At 39.6% G+C, this 19,273-nt stretch overlaps 2 protein-coding genes across 2 annotated transcripts; both read right to left on the reverse strand.

Moving 5' to 3' along the window:
* Nucleotides 1-904: 904 nt before the first annotated feature.
* LOC120294848 (proton pump-interactor 1-like) lies at nt 905-5,682 on the reverse strand. The gene is given in 9 exon segments (XM_039315578.1): nt 905-1,514; nt 1,603-2,001; nt 2,004-2,201; nt 2,304-2,402; nt 3,304-3,498; nt 3,628-3,807; nt 3,914-4,102; nt 4,615-4,984; nt 5,524-5,682. Coding segments are annotated over 8 exon segments (1,929 nt in total). The 5' UTR covers nt 4,966-4,984; nt 5,524-5,682; the 3' UTR covers nt 905-1,196.
* A 4,374-nt stretch (nt 5,683-10,056) lies between these two features.
* LOC120285849 (protein SPA1-RELATED 3-like) lies at nt 10,057-18,336 on the reverse strand. The gene is given in 10 exon segments (XM_039315668.1): nt 10,057-10,605; nt 11,099-11,158; nt 12,362-12,673; nt 12,807-12,953; nt 13,028-14,000; nt 15,446-15,603; nt 15,753-15,895; nt 15,898-16,790; nt 16,961-17,167; nt 18,039-18,336. Coding segments are annotated over 8 exon segments (2,733 nt in total). The 5' UTR covers nt 16,649-16,790; nt 16,961-17,167; nt 18,039-18,336; the 3' UTR covers nt 10,057-10,416.
* Between the last annotated feature and the right edge of the window lie 937 nt (nt 18,337-19,273).

A 19,273-nucleotide genomic window follows, 5' to 3' on the forward strand; every position in this document is an offset into this window, starting at 1 on the left:
GCCATAGGCGTCTAGAAGAATCAGCCTCCATCGAAGGAAGGACGGAGCCAATCCCTTGCTGCTTGTTGCTTTATCCCGCCATGCCTGGTCCATGGGCGTGCCCTATCTTGAATCTGAAAACGAATCTGCGTCGGCATTTGTCCTACTGGCTAAAGGGGAATTACCTACTGCTACAAAAGCTGGTGAAGGAGCTTACTCCGAATAAAAAGGCTTGATCCCAATATTGTACTAGCTGCGAGACTAAAGGGAGCCATACCAATATTAGCCTTAAAGCTGTTATTGTAGGCAAACTCTGCAAGTGGTAGTTAAGCATGCCAACTACCTAGAAAACCATTAAATAAGCTATTAGCATATCCTCTAATGTTTGTGTAACTCCCTCAACTTGTCCATCTGTTTGTGGGTAGGAAGCAGTACTAAAGTGTAGCTAACGGGATCATCATTTCCTTGGTCGTAACTAATATATCATTGTCCTCTTTAATTAGTGAAAATTCATGGTTACCGTATATTCAGAAAGTAAGACATGAGGTTTGATGGGGGACTTCAAATGGGGTTGGAAAACTTGGGCGCTGCAGATATTACCCAGTCCCTGCCAAACTAATTGCTCTGAAGTGGGATACCGGGTGCACTCCATCATCTCATCTCTCCAAACAGGGAGAAAACTTAGTTACACACTCACCCACGGAAGCGGAGGAACCTGGGGTTGCCCCCCACCTGACGAAAATGCGTATCTCTGTACCAGGGGAGCCTAAGTATCCCTCCTCAAAACGGATATACAAAAAAGAACGCCCAATTGCAAACCACAGAGAAGGCACCGTCATGAATCACAATCATGCACGCAAAGAAGCTGAGAACTCATCGCCCTGTGGGGGGACACGTTCAAAACAAGACTGCAACCCACAAAACGTAAGGAAATTCACAGGCAGTCCAGTACTTGCACTACCAAATCACCAGCAAAATGTCAACAAAAGGTACATACAACATGGTCTTCAACAACTAAAAGTTGCCTGAAAACGGGGAGCGATTTCACAGAAACGGGTATAGTCCACTATAGTCAAAATTTGAAGAGACTGAGTCGCTCGGCGGTTATGACATTCTAGTCGATCCCCCAGGGGGACAAACAAAATTACCTCAAAGTTGCTACTACAGATCTATGAAACCGGATGTCCATCACTATACTTGCTAGCGGTATCGCTACTTCAGTAAGTATAGTAGTATCCTAACACTAGTAGCAATAGAACAACTGCGAGAGCAACCGGAGCAACATAAATCCAATAGTTGCTCGACTTCTTCCTCTTGAGTATTGCCTTCGGGAGCGATTCTGCACCACCTTTTGGACGGATCCTGTTTCTGACCGGATTCTCCTTGATGGGCTTCTCCTTCGCAGGAAGAACAGCCTCGACACCTGAATCCACCTTCTCATTTTCTACAGATTCTTCAGGTAATTGAGCCGCTTCATCCGAATCAGTAGCGGGAGTAGATGCAGCAGCTTTCTTCCTTGCCTTCCTTTCCCGTTCCTGAACATACCCAAAAAAAAACCAGTCAATCCTAACCTCTAAGTAATATCTGCAGTAATATATCAGAGCAGAGGAAGTCAATAGTTTCCTTGAGTTTCTTTTCAGCTTCCTTTTGTGCTTTAATAGCTGCTTTGGCAGCATTTTTCTCCGCCAGCTTCTTCTTCCTCTCCATAGCCTGCTTAGCTTTAGCAATCTCCTCCTCTCTTTTCATCTCTTTCAGCTTCACAGGATCGACCTCAGTAACCACCGGTGGTGTGGCCTTTGGAGGTTTCTGTGCATCAGCATTCTCCTTCTCAGCTAGTTCATGATGCTCGGGTGTGGTTTCAATATCCTTTACTTTAGTAACAGTCTCTATCTGGGCTTTCGTAACAGTCTCTTTCTGGGCTTTCGTAACAGTCTCTTTCTGGGCTTTCGAAACAGTGTCTTTCTGGACCTTTTGCACAGGAGCAGTATTGTGCTGCACCGTTGACTTGGGATCCTCCTTTGCTGCCTTTTTGCACTGGTCTTGACTACCGTCTCTGTTTCCGAGGATACTGAATCTCCCACTGCAGCCACTGGCTTCTCGTCAGGGGACTTTGTTCGTCCATCTTTACTCATCTGTCTAAAATCCAGAGATGATGCGATTCTTTTCTCATAATCCTCCCTGAAACTTCTGGGACCGTTCCAGAGAGCAAAGAACCCCTCAACCTAAACAACAAAATGATAAAAGCAAAGAAGTAAGATATGCTTACATAGAACAGCAATTATCTCTTTGACTTTCTAATAGCATCAGCAGCCAAACTAACAGACCTCAGAATGAGTTATTTCTTCAATAGCTCTGACATCTCTCCTCGCTGCAAGCTCTTTGACTTGGTTCAAGAGGGTACGATTACGGTAAAAATTGGCATTCTGGAAAAGAGCAGTAAATGTATGTAAGTTGTACACTTTAACTAAGTAAGAATACATTATATAACAATTTCTGGCCTGATTTTTGGCTCACTGATAGATCTGCCAAATCCAAGGCTACATTTTACTACCCTTTTTCCCCTTAAAGATCAGTTGTGTAGAAAGAACTGACCGACATGCACAAGGTAAAAGCAGGATGCATATTCAGAGCCGCCATATTGTCAAGTGATTAGGTAAACTATGGTAATGTCAAGCTCTCCTGAGTTTACTATGCAGAAGAGGTCACAACCTGCACCTTACCATTACAATTGCAGTACTATTCACTGACAATCGCAGCCTTACTTTATCTGACAAAACACCATATTTAACTAATATCGGTATCTTCATCTCCTACCAATACAGGCAAACAATATCTACCAATTTGAGTACATTAAATAACAAATTTATTAGAGTCTTCCTCACTCAACAAGTATTTCACAGCAATGTAAAAGCTGGCAGGAAAATGACAAACAAGCAGCACTGATAAAGAAGTATTCTGAGATAATGCTGCATTCCTTAGAAATAAATTCCAAGATAATGCTGAGTAACCTGGATAACATGCCTTCAGCAAATACACATTTAGAGGCAAATTAGAGAGCTGCATTTATGCAAATGCCACTACAATGTCTATCAACAGTAGATTGCAAGATTGACGATCTAGAGCTTAGCTTAAAGAGTAAGCCTTGTAAAACCTTTTTAGTTTCCCAGCCTCCCATGAGTGAATTTTCAGCATAACCAGCTTTCAAATTTTTCATTTATTGGTAACTTCACCCCAGAAGAGACATATATAACGCACTGCTTTTTATGATTCTGCAACCAGAATAACTCAATGCCGCAAAAAGGAATGAAGGGAAAAAAACTGTACCACTTCATCACGCTTTCTCCTCATTTCGTAGATAGTTTCGTATGCCTTATCCTTCTTCTGGATAACAGTTGACAACTCATCTTGCAAAGACTTGATTTCCGCATCTATTGCCTCCAGCTCTTCCTTAAGAACCTTAATTTTTGCCTTAACCGCCTGCTGATCTTTCCGAACCTCGTCCAGACCAGCACCTATTAGCTGGATCCACATGATATCACAGATTATTAGTGTGCATCACTTAACAGTGCACAATGTCTGCATCTAATAATGAATGGAAAGCTTCAAAAGAGCATATCGAATAATTAATTTTGACTTCGAATGAGTTACTTTGACTCGGTCTTGAATGGCTTCTTTCTCTCCAACTGACTTTTGAACCTCTGCCTTCATTGCAGCATTTGCAATGACTTTCTCCCGAGTCCCCTCAAGCTGCTTAATCTCCCGCAGAATTTGCTTCTCCTCTGTTAATGGGATACTCTCATGCTGGATGTGGTAATTCAAGCTCTGGATCTGCAATAAGCAACCTCACTAAGCAGATAGAAAAGAGCAAAATAACAAACTTATCAACTTCAGCATTATAGAGAGTGCAGGGATAAAAACTTAAGTTGAAACCTACAAGCTGATTAAGTTCTTCCTCAGAGGAGCACAAGCCACTTCCTCGACCACCGGTGTTTGCATGGCGAAGCTTGCCCAGTGCCTCGTGCAGGGGCTCCATATCCTTTTTCTTCTCGTCCAGAATACTATGAAAGGTCCTATTCTCCTCCCCCAGAGCTCTCAATTGAGCAATCAGGTCTGACCTCTCTGACTGCATAGTGGAAACAAATATCAAATGACTGCAACCAAATGCATTCACACAGCATCTATTTCATCTTCTATTATGGTACCTCAGCACAGTACTTTCACTTTCCTCCACAATCAAACAAGTGCAGGAAATTAGTGGAAATATCAACTAATAAAAGAGACACATGGCACGGAAAGCAAAAACTAAGTGGTGGCCTAATAATGGAAAACTGATGTTGCATAACAACAGTAATTTGATATACAGAAAAACAGAAATCTGTATACATTTCGTGAATAGACACTTACTGCTAAGAGTGAAATTAGCGGTGAGAGTTTCGCTTGCATAAAGAGTATTAACCGAAGAATGAAATCGACCTCTCATATTCTCAAAAAGAATTGAGAACACATCAAATCAAGATTAGTTTAATGGCCAAAAACAAATATAGCGTATTTTTTATCATCAAACTCATGGTAAAGAGAGTCATAGCTAAACAAACGTGTATTTATCAAAACAAAATGCACAAATTTTCTGATTACCCTCTTCTCCCTCAATGCGTCAGTGATCTGGAACTTGGCCTGATTCCTCCGCTGAATCTCTTTATCAGCCTGCTCGATTTTGACTTTGATGGATGGGTCCTCATAAGAGCGAAACTTCATGATATAGAAAGTGTGGATCCGTTTAGGCGCGGGCCATTCATCGACAGCATCCTTCGGAAAATTCACTTCCGAAACCTGGTTACCTTCCCCCAAAATGGGCTTCTCCTCGTGCGAGCCGAACGTCACGGCCTCACCGAGCTTTGTGCCCTTATCAAATTGCCCATTATCCTTCTCATACGGAGTCTCCATGGGTGCCGGGGCCATCTCAAATCCCGCAATCTCAATAGCCATTTTTCTTTTCCTCCTTGTACTGAATGGAGAAAAAGAACCCAGATTAACCAAGGGAAAATTAGTTTCATATGAGCAATGATCAGATCATTGCATCGAAGTTCCAGATGCAATCTCCTGGCAGGTTTTTACAACATGCATAAAGAGCGACACATAGGTAGATTAGCTATGGATTTGAGAATTGGCCCCATATGCGCCTTCATCCAGCATTTCGATCAGTCAAAATCAGACAGGACAGAGGAAACTAATGGCGAAAAACACGTTCTCAAGCATCAGAACCGTCAAAACACAATCCGGGCCGAAAGTCGCTGCCCATGCAAATTGAAATCCAGAAGAGGCAGCAGCAGGGAAAAAAATCAATCTTGAAATCACGAATCTTCTCAAGAAGGCAGCAATTAAATACCCAGAAGAAAATCTGAATCTTTGAGCAGTTGGTGGAGAATCTAGACCCAGAAGGCACCCAAAAAAAACCAGGAAATGATTGACAGGAAGTAGATGGAGAATCGAAAAACAGCCCCTTTTGAAAAGGGTCCACGAAAATTCCCAGTTTAGGCAAAGTACCTGAGCTGAGAATGATCAGATCTCGTCTTCTTTTCTTCTTTCTCTCTCTCTCTCTCGCTCTCTGTTCTCTCTCTCTCTCTCTCTCTCTCTCTCTTCAGATTTCAAGAGAGAGACGTGAAGGTCGGAGTTCAGACATCCATGTCCTTAAATAGAGTGAAAATGCTGCGACTTTAGAGGAAATTAAGGTAATAACCAATGCACCTTACCAAAAAAAAGAAAAAAACCACTGCGACTTCCCAGAGCAGCAAAAATAGATGGACTTTTTCTTCTTCTTTTTATTCATTTTTCCTTGACGTAAAAAATTGCGGGATTAAATTTTTCTGTTTGTTTTCTCTCTTTCTGTCTAATAACCTGCCGGCCAAATTGAAGAGTTTTTTCGTCCAAAAAAAAAATTGAAGAGTTCTTGTTTATTTTTTCCTTTCGAGGTTTTAGTTTTGTCACTGCTCGTATTTTACATGGTTCATTAATTGGGGGAAAATAAATAAAAAATGAAAAGAGAGAGAGGTAAAAGTTAAAAGAAAGATAATTTTCTTCTCCTTACCATCAAAGATGACTTGATAATATGTGATATGTCGACTCTTTCAATCCTTTGAATTGATTGTGAAATTTCGACTAATATGGAAAATGAAAATCTTCCTTTTTAGGCACTCCCCTTTCCTTTGTTTCTTTTTAATAAAAATTTCCCATTTTACATGAGTGGAAGATAGTCCAATTTTACATGTTTACAAGGACAATTAAGGGTTGCTGCATATTTGATTCCATGATAGTCCTATTCTTTCACCAAATTAATTTACTCATGTGACTTATTTATCAATGCCCCCTCGAATTTTGCATGTTAGGTATTAATCCTTATCAAGGAAACTGAATGACAGAATTTTAGGAGAAAACCATTTAATAACCTAAAATAAATGCTAGATACTTATTAGGTAAGGTTTTTAATGCACTACCTTCAAAGGGAGGAGTCCTATTGAATATCATGCTAGTAAAGATAGATACCTACATGCCGTTTTTATGGAAACTGCAGGATTGTGTTTCTTCTTTAAAAAAAAAAAAAAAAACCACACAAAAGAAGAATTACGGTAACAATAACAAAACTTATTATTATTGACTTTTTGCTATCTTCTAAAATTAGAAGTGTGATATTTTGTATATTAAAACCCAGAAATCTTAAAATATACATATACAAAAATGCAATGCACGCACTACATGCACATGAAGCAAAAAACGGTATGTGGTCATCAAATAAGGCGGTTGATTACTCAATACAAGTCAAGAAATAGCTTATTCTTCGTTTTCTTTATTTTTGGTGGGGTCAACAACTTAGAACTGATCTATGCATAATTTTATTCAATTTTCTCTCAATATAATTATTTCCTCTTTCTTCACTTCCTACTTTCCCGCAACCTGCAATAGTTTCTGCACAGTGTAATCAATATCTTTAAATTGTAAGAAAAAACCTAAAATGATAAAAGTCAATATCACTCCTTAACTACTTCAAAGAGATAGTGTTAATTATAGATGTGGCGTGTGATAGAAAATTTAGATTGGAGATCAAAATTGAAAGTTCACATCGTATGAAGTAGAGATTAGTGTTAAAGGTCGCCCCAAAATTTCCCTAATTTTTCCATATCAAAATGTTATATTCTTGATGGTGAAAAATTGAAATGTGAGGTTTCGAAGGGGCTTTAACGCAACAAACAAGCACTTTTCCACTTAATAAAAAAAGGAAATAATAAAAAGCCTCTTTCGTATAGGTAGCCCAACAAACCCGACAACAGAAATTGGTGGGACTTTTAGTAATTTTTCCTAATTTGTTAAGCGCTTTTAACTTCGCTTGAACACGTTACATGTAAATGGAAAATAAGCTTTTACAGCAAATCCCACTTCAAGGCCTTTCCCTGAGAACAAGCCCGGCCCATCTCAATCCGTCAATAGAGATTGAGAAATTGTCTCGAAATTAGTGAGTAAGCGGTGACTTTAAGAAAATGGATAATTATGAAAACGGTTCTTGGGTTTTGGACAATGTGCAATAACGTTCTTTTTAACTTTTAATTTATTTAACGTGGTCCTTAAATTTTAACATAATACGCAATGTCATGTTTAAACTTTTAAATTATTTAATATGATCTCTAAACTTGCGGTAAATATTCAATTTAGTAATATATGGAAATGTGGAAAAATTATGCAAAAAGTCTTAAACTTATTAGACAGTTGTCAATTCAGTCATAAACCTTTCAATTTTATTAATTCAGTTATAAATCCTTTCATGATTTGCCAATTTAATCATAAAATCTTTGATTATTTGTCAATGTAATCCCTTCGACCAATTATCCATTTTATAGGTTTATAACTAAATTGACAAAATTTCAAAAGTTTTAGGATTAACTTGACGTAGCTAAAATATTTAATACTAGATTGAAAAATTTATGACTACATTGATACAATTGAAAGGTTTCCAATAAAATTAACCATCATATAATAGGTTTAAGACATTTCAGACAATTATCCCATGAAAATATCAAATGTCATCATTTCATTAATTTTATTTTATGTTGAAAGAAAATTATACTCGTTGCTACAAAGGACATATGAGAAATACATAAACTTCATGACAAAACAAATCAAAATAGAGCAAAGCCCATAATACTACAAAACAAAACCAAAGTCAAAAAAGTAAGGAGGATCAACGGAACACTAATATGGTTAACCACACATTCATTCCATGAATACATATCAGTCAAGTAAATTAATGAGTAGCTAATCATTGGGTCTTGTATTTTTGTCAATGAGAAGCACATATAATAACTACAGCATTTTTCTCTGCTTTATTGCTATATGGAGAGAACAAAAACAAGGTAAACAAACATAGATTCACCATGTGAAAGAGTAAATCTTCATGATTTAGCGAGACGCCATAGCTCTTGCAATTACCTTGAAACTAAAGGTAGAGCAATACATAGACAAAATAAAGGGATATCGAATCCCCAAAAGCATATTGATTAAATTTCCAAATCTAGATCGAGAGAGGATAGCTCCCATATATAGAATTAAATCGGAATAGTTCAAACTCTCATATTTATAACTGGATGAGGAGAAGAGAGTTATCAAATCTAAATCAAGAGAGAAGAAAAAAATAATATAAGAACAATAAAACACAAACAAAATCCACAAAAGAGGGAGAGGAGAGTGAGACTGGCTCAAACCCTCCCCTATGGTTGAAGGTTTTGTATATATCCACAAAGTCTTTCTATTAATTCAAGTTAACGAAATTTCTAATTTGGCTTAAATTCTAGCAAGTTTAAATGATGGAGGGAAAAAAAAAAAGTTACACTTCCATTATGCACATAAAATATTCAACTCAAATCAAGATATAATAACCGCGTCATCAAATATTATGAATTATCATTTTTTCATTGAAACAAATTAAACAAATTAAAAGTATCATTATATTTGTTCACGGTGATCCCTATCGAGCGCAACATGTTTGTTCGCATACGAGATGTCGTTGGCCCAAAACCGTGGTTTGGCATAGAGCTTCAGCTTCCATGGCACAAAAATGACGTTCTTGACCAGAAAGAATCATTAGGGTTCTTTGTTCTGCATTAGGATTATACTTTTTTTTTTTTTTTTTGAGCAGCCATTAGCATTATACTTTAGACAGTTCATCTCTTCCGAGATTTGAATTTATTCCTAGTGAATTTATTATCTACCTTCAACATCGTACAAAGCAGTGCTCGACCTAAGAGTGTCATATAACGGTTTTCTTGCTTCGGGTGGATTAGACTTTTGGAAGTTCTGTGTGATCTCCTTTTGCGATTTGAATTTCCCTTCTACCCTCCTTTTCCTTGATTTATTCGCTCTAGTTGTGCGCATCATTTGTCCTTGCGTCTTAGGGTAAAAAATTAAACATCATGGAATTCTTCAAGAGCACAGTCAAGTTTTCCTATTCAAACAGCTTTACAAAATAAGCCGGACAAGATCCCCGGACGCAAATGATCATTCTCGATCCTCACCTCTTCCTGCTGATAATATTGACATAACGCGTTTCGCATATATCACGAGCAAACCAAAAGATGAAGATGAAATCCTCTGGAGAGTCTCGCAAGCAGCGTCTGATGAAAAACATAGCATCTTCTTCATTTGGACCTTGAGTCGGCCAACACAGGATGAGATTGCCCCTCGTGTGGAAAATGAACCGATCTTCGCCGAGACGAGGAATGTTCACATGATCACCATAGCTGATTTGATTGCTTACTGAGGACCCACCGGGGTTCTCTAATCTTCAGACTTGCGTTCAACATTGGTGCCTCAGATCTTCCTTTAGTGACTCAAGGCGGTCATTACTCCACACTGCTCTTATCGATTTAGATATGTGTACAGCTTCCCATGGGAGCAACCGTATTAATCCTCGTTTGGCATAATATGTAAATTAGCCGTAAACAATCTCGTGGTCGGACCCAAATTCACCGAGCCATGAGTAAATTCATTGTGCTCGTGGGAACTCTAACACGCGTATCAGATCAGATCATGAGATAATCAATCCAACTTGGCTTGGAATTTAATGGAGAGGAACGAGTTCAATTCTTATCCTGTGTTCCTTGGCCAGAAACATGCAAGAATGCTCGATATATACCCCTTTTTCTATTGGAATGTTATCTACATAATACCTTATACAAGATCATTCTCAACCTTACGGAGACCGCATCAGTTATTTATCTCTAATGCCAAAAATTGTTATTTCAAACAAATCCACGACTCCCTGTATCCATTTGCCTACCTCGCTGCTAAGCTCCTCCCCCTACGGTATTCTTTAGCTAACAACATTTTCTGCTCCAACTCCGTTTCTTTTCCTTGATGTGAATTCTGTGAAAATTTTGGACCGTCCAGGAAAAATTAGACCATTTCCAAAATCTTTATATTTCCTGTGGAATTTGCAGCGACCAAGGTTGAGGACTGGCCGCGCCAACAAACTGAAGAAATGAACTGTGCCGCATCATCCATTTCAGGGCCAGAAAGTACATCTGTCCCACTGAATTTGAATGATAGTGCAGGCATAGGGAAAGCCTTGTGGTAGATGAAGACCTGTTGAAAAGGAAACATGGCCGTAAGCGAAGAGATTAGAATAGTTATTGAAGCAAATTCATAGAACTTCTGATACACGAGTTAACTTTAGTTGACAACTTGAAAACCAAAATGACTTAAAGAAATCTTAAATTAGGCAAATGAGTGCTTTGTTGTCTGCCACACCAGCAAAGAGGATGCACTGCATTCATAACATTAATAGAGGGGCAAAATGCCCATCAATTATCGCACATTGGTTATGAAATGAGATCAGAAAATTTAGCTACTTGGAAACCGATTTGCCTAGAGACAGCAAGGTAATCTTGCATGACAAACATTACAAGATAATTAATATTATACCCTCTTTGAACTCCAGGTATACTGATTAAAAATTGTCAATAGTCGGGATAGAATTGATAAAGGATTTTATAGAATATCAGGATCAGTGCAGCATAGAGATGTGTTCATTCATGCAGACATAAATAAGGGGAGATATCCTGCCGTCTTGACATACCTCATTTGTTTCAGAACCGGTTGCTATGTAGCCATCAGAAACTGACAAGCCAACAAAGTTCTGCGAAAAAACATATTCATGGGATATCAAAGATGGAACAATCCCCAAAGATATTTGAAGAAGAAAATATTTAAGCCTGAGGTCATGATGACAAATCAATTATTCAGACTTAACACCACCATAACACCATAGTGCCTCCGAGTTTTAGGCTTAAGTCAATCTCGTCATAAACCATAACACCATATAAAGGGACTTCTGGGCCGCAACTAACACTCCCTGCAGCTTCACATCAAAGCTTGGGTGTCTCATGCACTGTTATAACATTTTGATTTGCGATTTCTATTGAACTCATAGCTAAGGTATAATAAGGAGATCACACTCCCATCTCCAAGTGAAACAAATATCATCCTCATAGCTGCCTTTATATCTCCCAATCCAATGGCCACAATTGAACATTTTTTGGAAAAGCTTCCTGGGCATCATCATTGTTAAATTTTACATAGTTCTTTCCAGTAGCGTCATCAAAAATAAATGTATCACTAGATAACAGCAGAGGAAATGGCCAAATTTGGCAGGGAGCCACGAGCTTTGAGTAGAAAAGCAGTGGGGATGGAACAGGTTAAAAAATGACCAGGATGCTAACCTTGCTCCGGTGATAAGCCTAGTAACCCCTCTCCTCCAAAACACAACCCAACCCAACCCCCCACCCCCCCCAAAAAAAATAATAATATAATAATAAAATAATAATAATAATAATAATAATAATAATAATAATAATAATAATAATAATAATAATAAATAAAATTATTCCGTTTAAGATCAGGTCTACTTTAACTCAGTCCATTTGTCATCTAAATAAGGACTGAATGGTTTTTGATTACGTCCTCAGCTGATTTGATGTATTGTTTACTTACTGCACTTTCTAATCATTCCACCTAAAGAACATATCAACATCTTGTATAGCCGATCATATCCAAGAAGGAAAAAAAAAATGTAAGGAATAGCCACACAATGCACTTGAGGAACTTCCGGCATGGCTCTCCTATCAAACCAGCTACACTTAATTTTATGGGCATTTTCTGTTCCCATATCTTTATGCCAATATAGAATTAATGGGCTTTCAATTGAGAAGTTCGGATAACTCCACATTGGGATGGAAGACCATAAGCAAGTTTAGTAAAAGCACACAACTAAATGTAAAAAAGAAATTGAGACTTTATATAATAACTGGAGTATTGTGCAGAAATATATTGCCGACTGTACCTTCACATTTGTGTGACCTGTAAATGATTGAAGGGGAGGCTCATTACTTCGAGATGTGCACACTGACAAATCCCAAAGCTTCAAGTTGTTATCCGTGGATGCAGATACAAGATTCACTGAATCCAGAAACTTGACATAACTGACGGTCTTGTTATGTCCAGCTAATGTGCACAAAGGAGCTCTTGAATTACGGAGATCATAGTAATAAATCTTATGATCTGCTGAACCAAATGCAAGAGAATGGCCAGAATCTGAAGGAAACTGAACACTACATACATTTGCCTTGGTTTTGATGGTACCGATACTCACACCCTGCAGATGCAACCCATGTAAGAGAGAACAACTTATTACACATCCTGAACAATATATATATCGCAGTAAACTAGATTATTGTAGTACGTTTAGTTTCAAAGCTGACATCCACCAAGTGCAAAAGTAGAATTGCCTGATTGATACTCCAAAGTTTGACAGAGCCGTCATCACTGCCGCTAGCCAACAATGTTGGATCTGCAGATGAAAAGTCAATGGACCAAACTCGTTTTTCATGCTCTCTCATTTCCCTGAGGACCTGACTTCTTGTAACATCCCAGACCTAAACACAATAACCACTTACAATTAACAAAGGTCAATGAGAAGAGGAATGAATACAAATTGGACTCCACATACCTGCACCACACCTTCGAAGTTACTCGAAGCAATCTGGCTTTTAATATATGTATTCCAGCATATACTACTGAATTTCGACCTACCGGCCATTTCAACCACAGGATAGTGGATATCACGATCTTCCATTAAGATAGCATCACACTCAAACACCTTAATTTTTTTATTTACACCAGCTGTGGCAAAAAAGTCCCCATCTCGATCAAAACCGAGGGAGCACACTAAGTTGGATGAGTTGAGAAGATCCCCTTGTTTCAAGTCTGCCTTCACTTTCAACTTACTGAAAGATAGATACTTGCAAAGTCCTTCGAGGAAAGGACTTATCCACCCACTCTTTCTATCTTCACTGTATCGCTCTCTTGATGCGGCTGTATTGATAGAACTCCTTTCGGTCATTACAACAGAACCTTTACCATCACTGCTGAGAGGTGAAGGCTTCATCAGTGGCCTCGTAGATTGCTTGAGCTGTCGATATCTAGTCAAGAAGTATGCCGACTCCAATTTGCTGAAGTTCTTCATCAATCGAGAGCTTTTCAAAAGAAAACTATCTCGTTTATCAACATGAGCATCTGATTTCTGATTATCATCAGGATCATAGCAGCATTCTTCCCCATTATGAACCAGCAGTCCTGGTCTGCCTCGCTTTCTAGATCCCGGGCTAGTAGTTTCATCATTATCAACAATGTCATGTGAAGGAAGACTTGAAGCTGTCTGATCTTCCTTACCCAGTTCTGGGCATGAGTTTGCTCCATTCTTCAGAACCATCTTCTGTTTTGTTACTTCTTCAATATCGTTACAAAGAAGAGATAAAGTAGCTTGCAACTTATCAGCCACTTCTTGTTTTTTTTGCTGCATCAGCAAGAGAAACTCCAGCAACAATTCCTGTTCCTCTATTTTCTCTCTGAGCTCCATTGCGGCTTCACGTTCCTCCAGGTTATCTCTCGGCTCATTAAGAAACTGACTCTGCAACAATTCGCTGCCACACATCATTTAACAATGACATTAGAATTCAATGGCAGTCTCGCAGGCGACAAAAACTTTCTAATAGGATTCGAGTTTATTAGGCATTGAAAATCGTCAATCCACAGAAAGCAAACTAAGCTCAGTATGTCCCAACCAAGGAGGATTTTAAAATACAATACGAAATTGTTCTAGCGTTTAAGGGCCTTGAACATACAGTCCCAAGCATGGCCTTGAATCATAATTTCATGTGAGCTGAAGCACTTCTAGAACCAGCAATTTAAATATTATGATAAGAATTTACTAGACACCAACAGACAAAAATGGCAACTGAAGCCCAATCCAGGAGATGATAAGGGCCTTAAATATATAATCTAAAGCATGTACTGAATGTTTAAGGCCCTTAGAAAGCAAACTAAGCTCGATATGAATGTTTAAGGGCCTTGAACATACAGTCCCAAGCATGGCCTTGAATCATAATTGCGCTATGTGAGCTGAAGCACTTCTAGAACCAGCAATTTAAATAATATGATAAGAATTTATTAGACACCAATAGACAAAAATGGCAATTGACGCCCAACCCAGGAGATGATAAGGGCCTTAAATATATAATATAAAGCATGTACTGGAGGGTTTGGGATGGTAACTATACCAAATGAAGTGTAAAACAACAACAAAATTTGAATATAGTCTACTCTATACCATCCTTTGAAAAACGTGAATGGCTAGATGTCTTTAACAACCTTTTGGCTCTTGCATCATAACTAATTACTCTCAGTAAAGAATAGATAGTGGGCTGAAGATAATGGACAAACATCAAGCCACAAAGACAGTTCGAGGGGAACAGTTAGGATAGATCTTGTGCATTCCTCAAAATTCTCACTGTAGTCTTGTAAGCATTTAGGTTGCCGTATCGTGAGTGTTTTCCAATCCTGTGATCGCTCTCTTGATTAAGAGTTTGTCCATGACATTGACATGGACATGCCAATGATCCAATTAGGACAATTGAGCACCAAACTAGTTTTTGCTAGATATTCCAAACCTCAAAAGTATATATGTATTTGCATATATGATTGGAATCTTTCAGTTTATGCACGTATATTAGTGCCTTTATGAGCATCAAACAAACTTCGGTGCATTTATGCTTATATTGGAAAGTAGGAGAGCTGCAAGGACTATTGGGAAAAAAAAGTCGACAAACTGAACTTATGAGGAAATTAACAAAATCACAGGCCAAAGCCTCATACTTTCACTAGGATACAATATAGACACATGCACCATTCAGTTGCAACAAGATAGAGAGGCAATACAATAGTTTAGACTAAGTAGCAGCAAAGTCAAGGACAGGCCACGATAAAGATATACTAAGACAAAGACCACCTTTTTCACAAAGGTAACTCAAGTAAACCTATAAAAGATACATTTTGAACTGGCAAATAGCACGAAAAAGGGAATAATCACCTCATCATTGGTCGACTTTTGGGCTCTGGATGGAGTAGCCATAAGCAAAACGAAGCCTCTTTTGGCCATTTTAGCAGCAGCTGAGGAGGAAGAAGCCGATGTCTCAGACTTGACATCGTGCTGCATTTCTCTTCACTGGAACTGAATGGACAAAATAACTGCTCAAAAAGAGAGAAATCTAATCAGTATACAGAAGCAATTTGCAACATCTAATAATTCATTTCTTTCCAAGTTTTCATATAAAAAAATAAAATAATAATAATAATAAGGGGCAACAAACTTCACTACTTGAATTTCACAGACAAACCTCGAAAAGGAGGATGCCCAACCGGTATATATCTGACGCACAGCAACTAGGGGCCCCAGCAACCTCCTCAGGGCTAGTATACCAACTTGCTTCCATGAGCAACACCTGTTTCATGGGAAAAGGTGGGGCATTCTCTTTGCTTGTTCAGCGGTGCTTCCATCTTTAATCTTATTGTCCCCAATCTCTTCCACTAATGAAACTTTGGCCGCATAAATGGAGCTTGACTGGATACAACTATCACCGAATAGCGCAATGGTAGTAGGAGTTTCCGCATAATGAGAATTCTCACTTCTTTTCTGCCGATGCATGTCATGGGGAAAGGAAGAGGATTCATCTTTGGCCTCAGTCCGGCTATTTGACCCATCTTCCAAAGAATCAGATCCTGAATCTGAACAAGAGGCGGATTCTATGAAGGAGACCCGGTTGAAAGAAGACATAACAAAGCAAGAAGGCCGCACATTTTGGATGACAACTCCTTGTGAATGGGCGACATTCACTATATCCACTATTTGCCTAAATATATGCAAACATTCGAATTCATCCACTTGTCTATCTGGTTTGTCCAACCACTGTCTCAAGCTAACATCATCCCACTCTAGGGCACGGAAGAAAGGGTTAACCGTTAGCTCCTCCTCGAATTCACGAGATAATCCGGCTTGATTTCTAAGGCTATCGGCAGAAGCAGAAAGAACTCGATCTCTTACCTTTCTAAAAGCAAAATCCTGCTGTGCATCACCCGAAAAATCGATTCTCTCGCCACGAAGCAACCTCAGATTCCTGCCCGAGACATTCGATGTACTTAATCCCCTAGAACTATCAGACCTGTGCCAAGCAGAATCAGATGAACCTTCCATGGTTATCCACCCAAAGCTGCATGAAGCCCACAAAACACACATCCGGTAGAGGACGTATTCGCCAACTTCTACGGACTTCCACCATCACCATAGGCATCACAGAACAAACTCCGAAGCAAACGAACCCGCGGAACCCAACAACTCAAAAGGACAAATGCCCGATTCCTTCGTAACAGTAGAATACCTGGTGGGCTTTAGATTAAATACGAGGTTCACATAATTCGAACTAGGAAAGTGGTACCAGAAATAGAAATTCAGCAGAGAAACCTCGAAACCTATGGGAAGATCATATTTCTCTGCAGGAACCAAATAAAGAATGGCAAAAGCTAGCACGTAGGGAAAAGCGAAAAGTACCTCGAATATAAATTCTAGCCAAACAATGCACCAGTAGATACAAAGAGTATCTTCGCGTGGAGCTTCGCGTCCTGCGTTCAGACCGTCTGCGCGTGTGCGCGCATGTTTGAGGTGGAGAGAGAGAGAGGGAGGGATGGAGGAGGGTGTACCAGTATGGTTGTGTGCACACCAAAGAATGATCTTTTTCCACAGTTCTGCTAGGCTAACCTGAGAAGAGAACCACACACCAAATACTTTGAATGCACTCCTCCCAACAGAAGCTCCACAGCCTCATAAATTCCCATCATTTTTTCTCCATACAGCAAAACACAAAACAAAAACCCCACGAGAGAACCAGGCCGTCCGTGAACGAAAAGAGAATATAATATATATATATATATACCCACTCGCATATATATTTATATAAAGATCATAAATTGGTGCTACTTTATGTGCTGCTGTTCGCTTATGAACCCCTAACTCAAGGTCACTCCCTTTCCTTCATCCTTTATCTTCCCGCTTTTCCCCTACTCCTCTACGTGGCACAACCACGGCCTCAGCCTAGGGCTTCTTGGGGGAACAGAGGAACTACTGACAAGAAAGCCATATAAAAATGCGTGGGCCACCGAATAAAAATTTTGACTTGAAAAGCATTCCCTCTCTCCGTGCCCTTCTCGCCCTTCGGGAAGAAGTCTCGAATTAGCTTTCGCAAATTACAGCCAATTAAGAACAGAGCAATGGAGCTCGTGGGCTACCCATAAGAGGAAAGCCCTCGGATTAAACAAACATATTACATTCAAGCCTAGGGTTGGGTTCTCCTTTGTCAATTAAATAATCTTTAAAAAAATGATTGCTCGCCATCGCCGAGCACGTGGTCGAACAATTAAAGCGCTCTCGCTACAGCAGCTTGACCTAACTAATGGCGAGTTAAGAAAGCAATGGCACTGTTCGTCATGATTAACGCACTTCCTGCGACAGGGGAGAACGAATAACGCCACGCATTCGTACGCACGTCCTCGCTCCTCGTCCATACCTAAAATAGAAACTATTCGCCGCGAACGACCCTTCAAATTGAGATTAAATCGGCAGCGGCGCGCACCTGGACGAGCTCCGGGACGAAGGTCCGGCGCGGCCTCGTGTCCACGTCATCCCAGCTTGGATCGCTCGCGCGGGAAGGTCGGATCGGAATGCGGCGACCGAGGGGTGCGCCTGCATTGGGAGCGACGTTGCTCGGAGAGCGAAGCAGCGAGCGGCGGGGCGACCCCGGGGAGGCGGCGATCGCGCCAGGGGGAGGCGAAATCCGCAGGGCTCCGGGCGGAATCGCGGGGTTCCGTGGAGAAATCGGAGCTCGCGCGGGTGGGATTTTGCCGGGGAAATTTCGGTCGAAGAGCGATTGCCTGGGAGAAAGTAGAGGGAAAGCATGTTTCTCCACGATGTGTTGTAGCTACAGCTAGCTTTTAACGGAGATAATTATGGAAGTGAGCTTTCTCTAATTAAACTTTAATTAGTTCGTAAGTGGAATCAACGCGAGATTAGACTGGTGCATCGATATTTCAACGCGTCGAAGATGATTTTGCGTTGTCTTTTTTTGCGCGGTCAACGATTTCTCGCGCAGAATGTGCAAGTCTCACGTTGCGCCCTTGAAATTGGCAGCCAAACCGGACTGATTCTGGCGCACGCAGATTGATTCGGACATCACCCGATCGCTTGAAAGTCAAATAATGATGGAAGTAGTCAAAAAAATTCACTCATCCGATGTATGTTGAGCATAATTTCCTTTTTTTTTATAAACAAAATTTACTAAGTCCAAAACCTTTGGTGTTCTGGCCATGAAGTAGAAACTAGTGACTAAATTGAGATGGGTTAATAATACGTTCATGATATAAGTACCTCAAACCGATTTTTGTATCATAAAAATTATCAAATTTATACTATTGGGAAACATTTTGCCCAGATAATCTCACATAAATATCCCAAACTAGTAATCTCATAACACATTTAACCCGAACTATATCTTTTCTCTTGCCAAAGAGAAAAAAGTAAAAAAAAGGAACCATTGGTACCCCTCACTCAAATCTATATTCCGTCAGCATTTCATCCACTATGATTGTATTTGTGTCCACACATGTGGTAGAGGAGGACTGCAAGATAGATTCGACATGGCTAAACCTTTTAATGGAAAGTATATTTGAGTCAAGAGTACGATTTTGGATTTTTGTGATTCAAGGTTAGTTTAAACTAAATGCGTAATGAAATACTAATTTGGGATTTCTTGTAAGACGAAAATTAGTTTCATAGTAATGTGCCACAAGGGCGCTAACTTGAAAAAAATTT

This window comes from Eucalyptus grandis, chromosome 6 (genome assembly GCF_016545825.1).
Source record: "Eucalyptus grandis isolate ANBG69807.140 chromosome 6, ASM1654582v1, whole genome shotgun sequence".
Taxonomy (NCBI): Eukaryota; Viridiplantae; Streptophyta; class Magnoliopsida; order Myrtales; family Myrtaceae; genus Eucalyptus; species Eucalyptus grandis.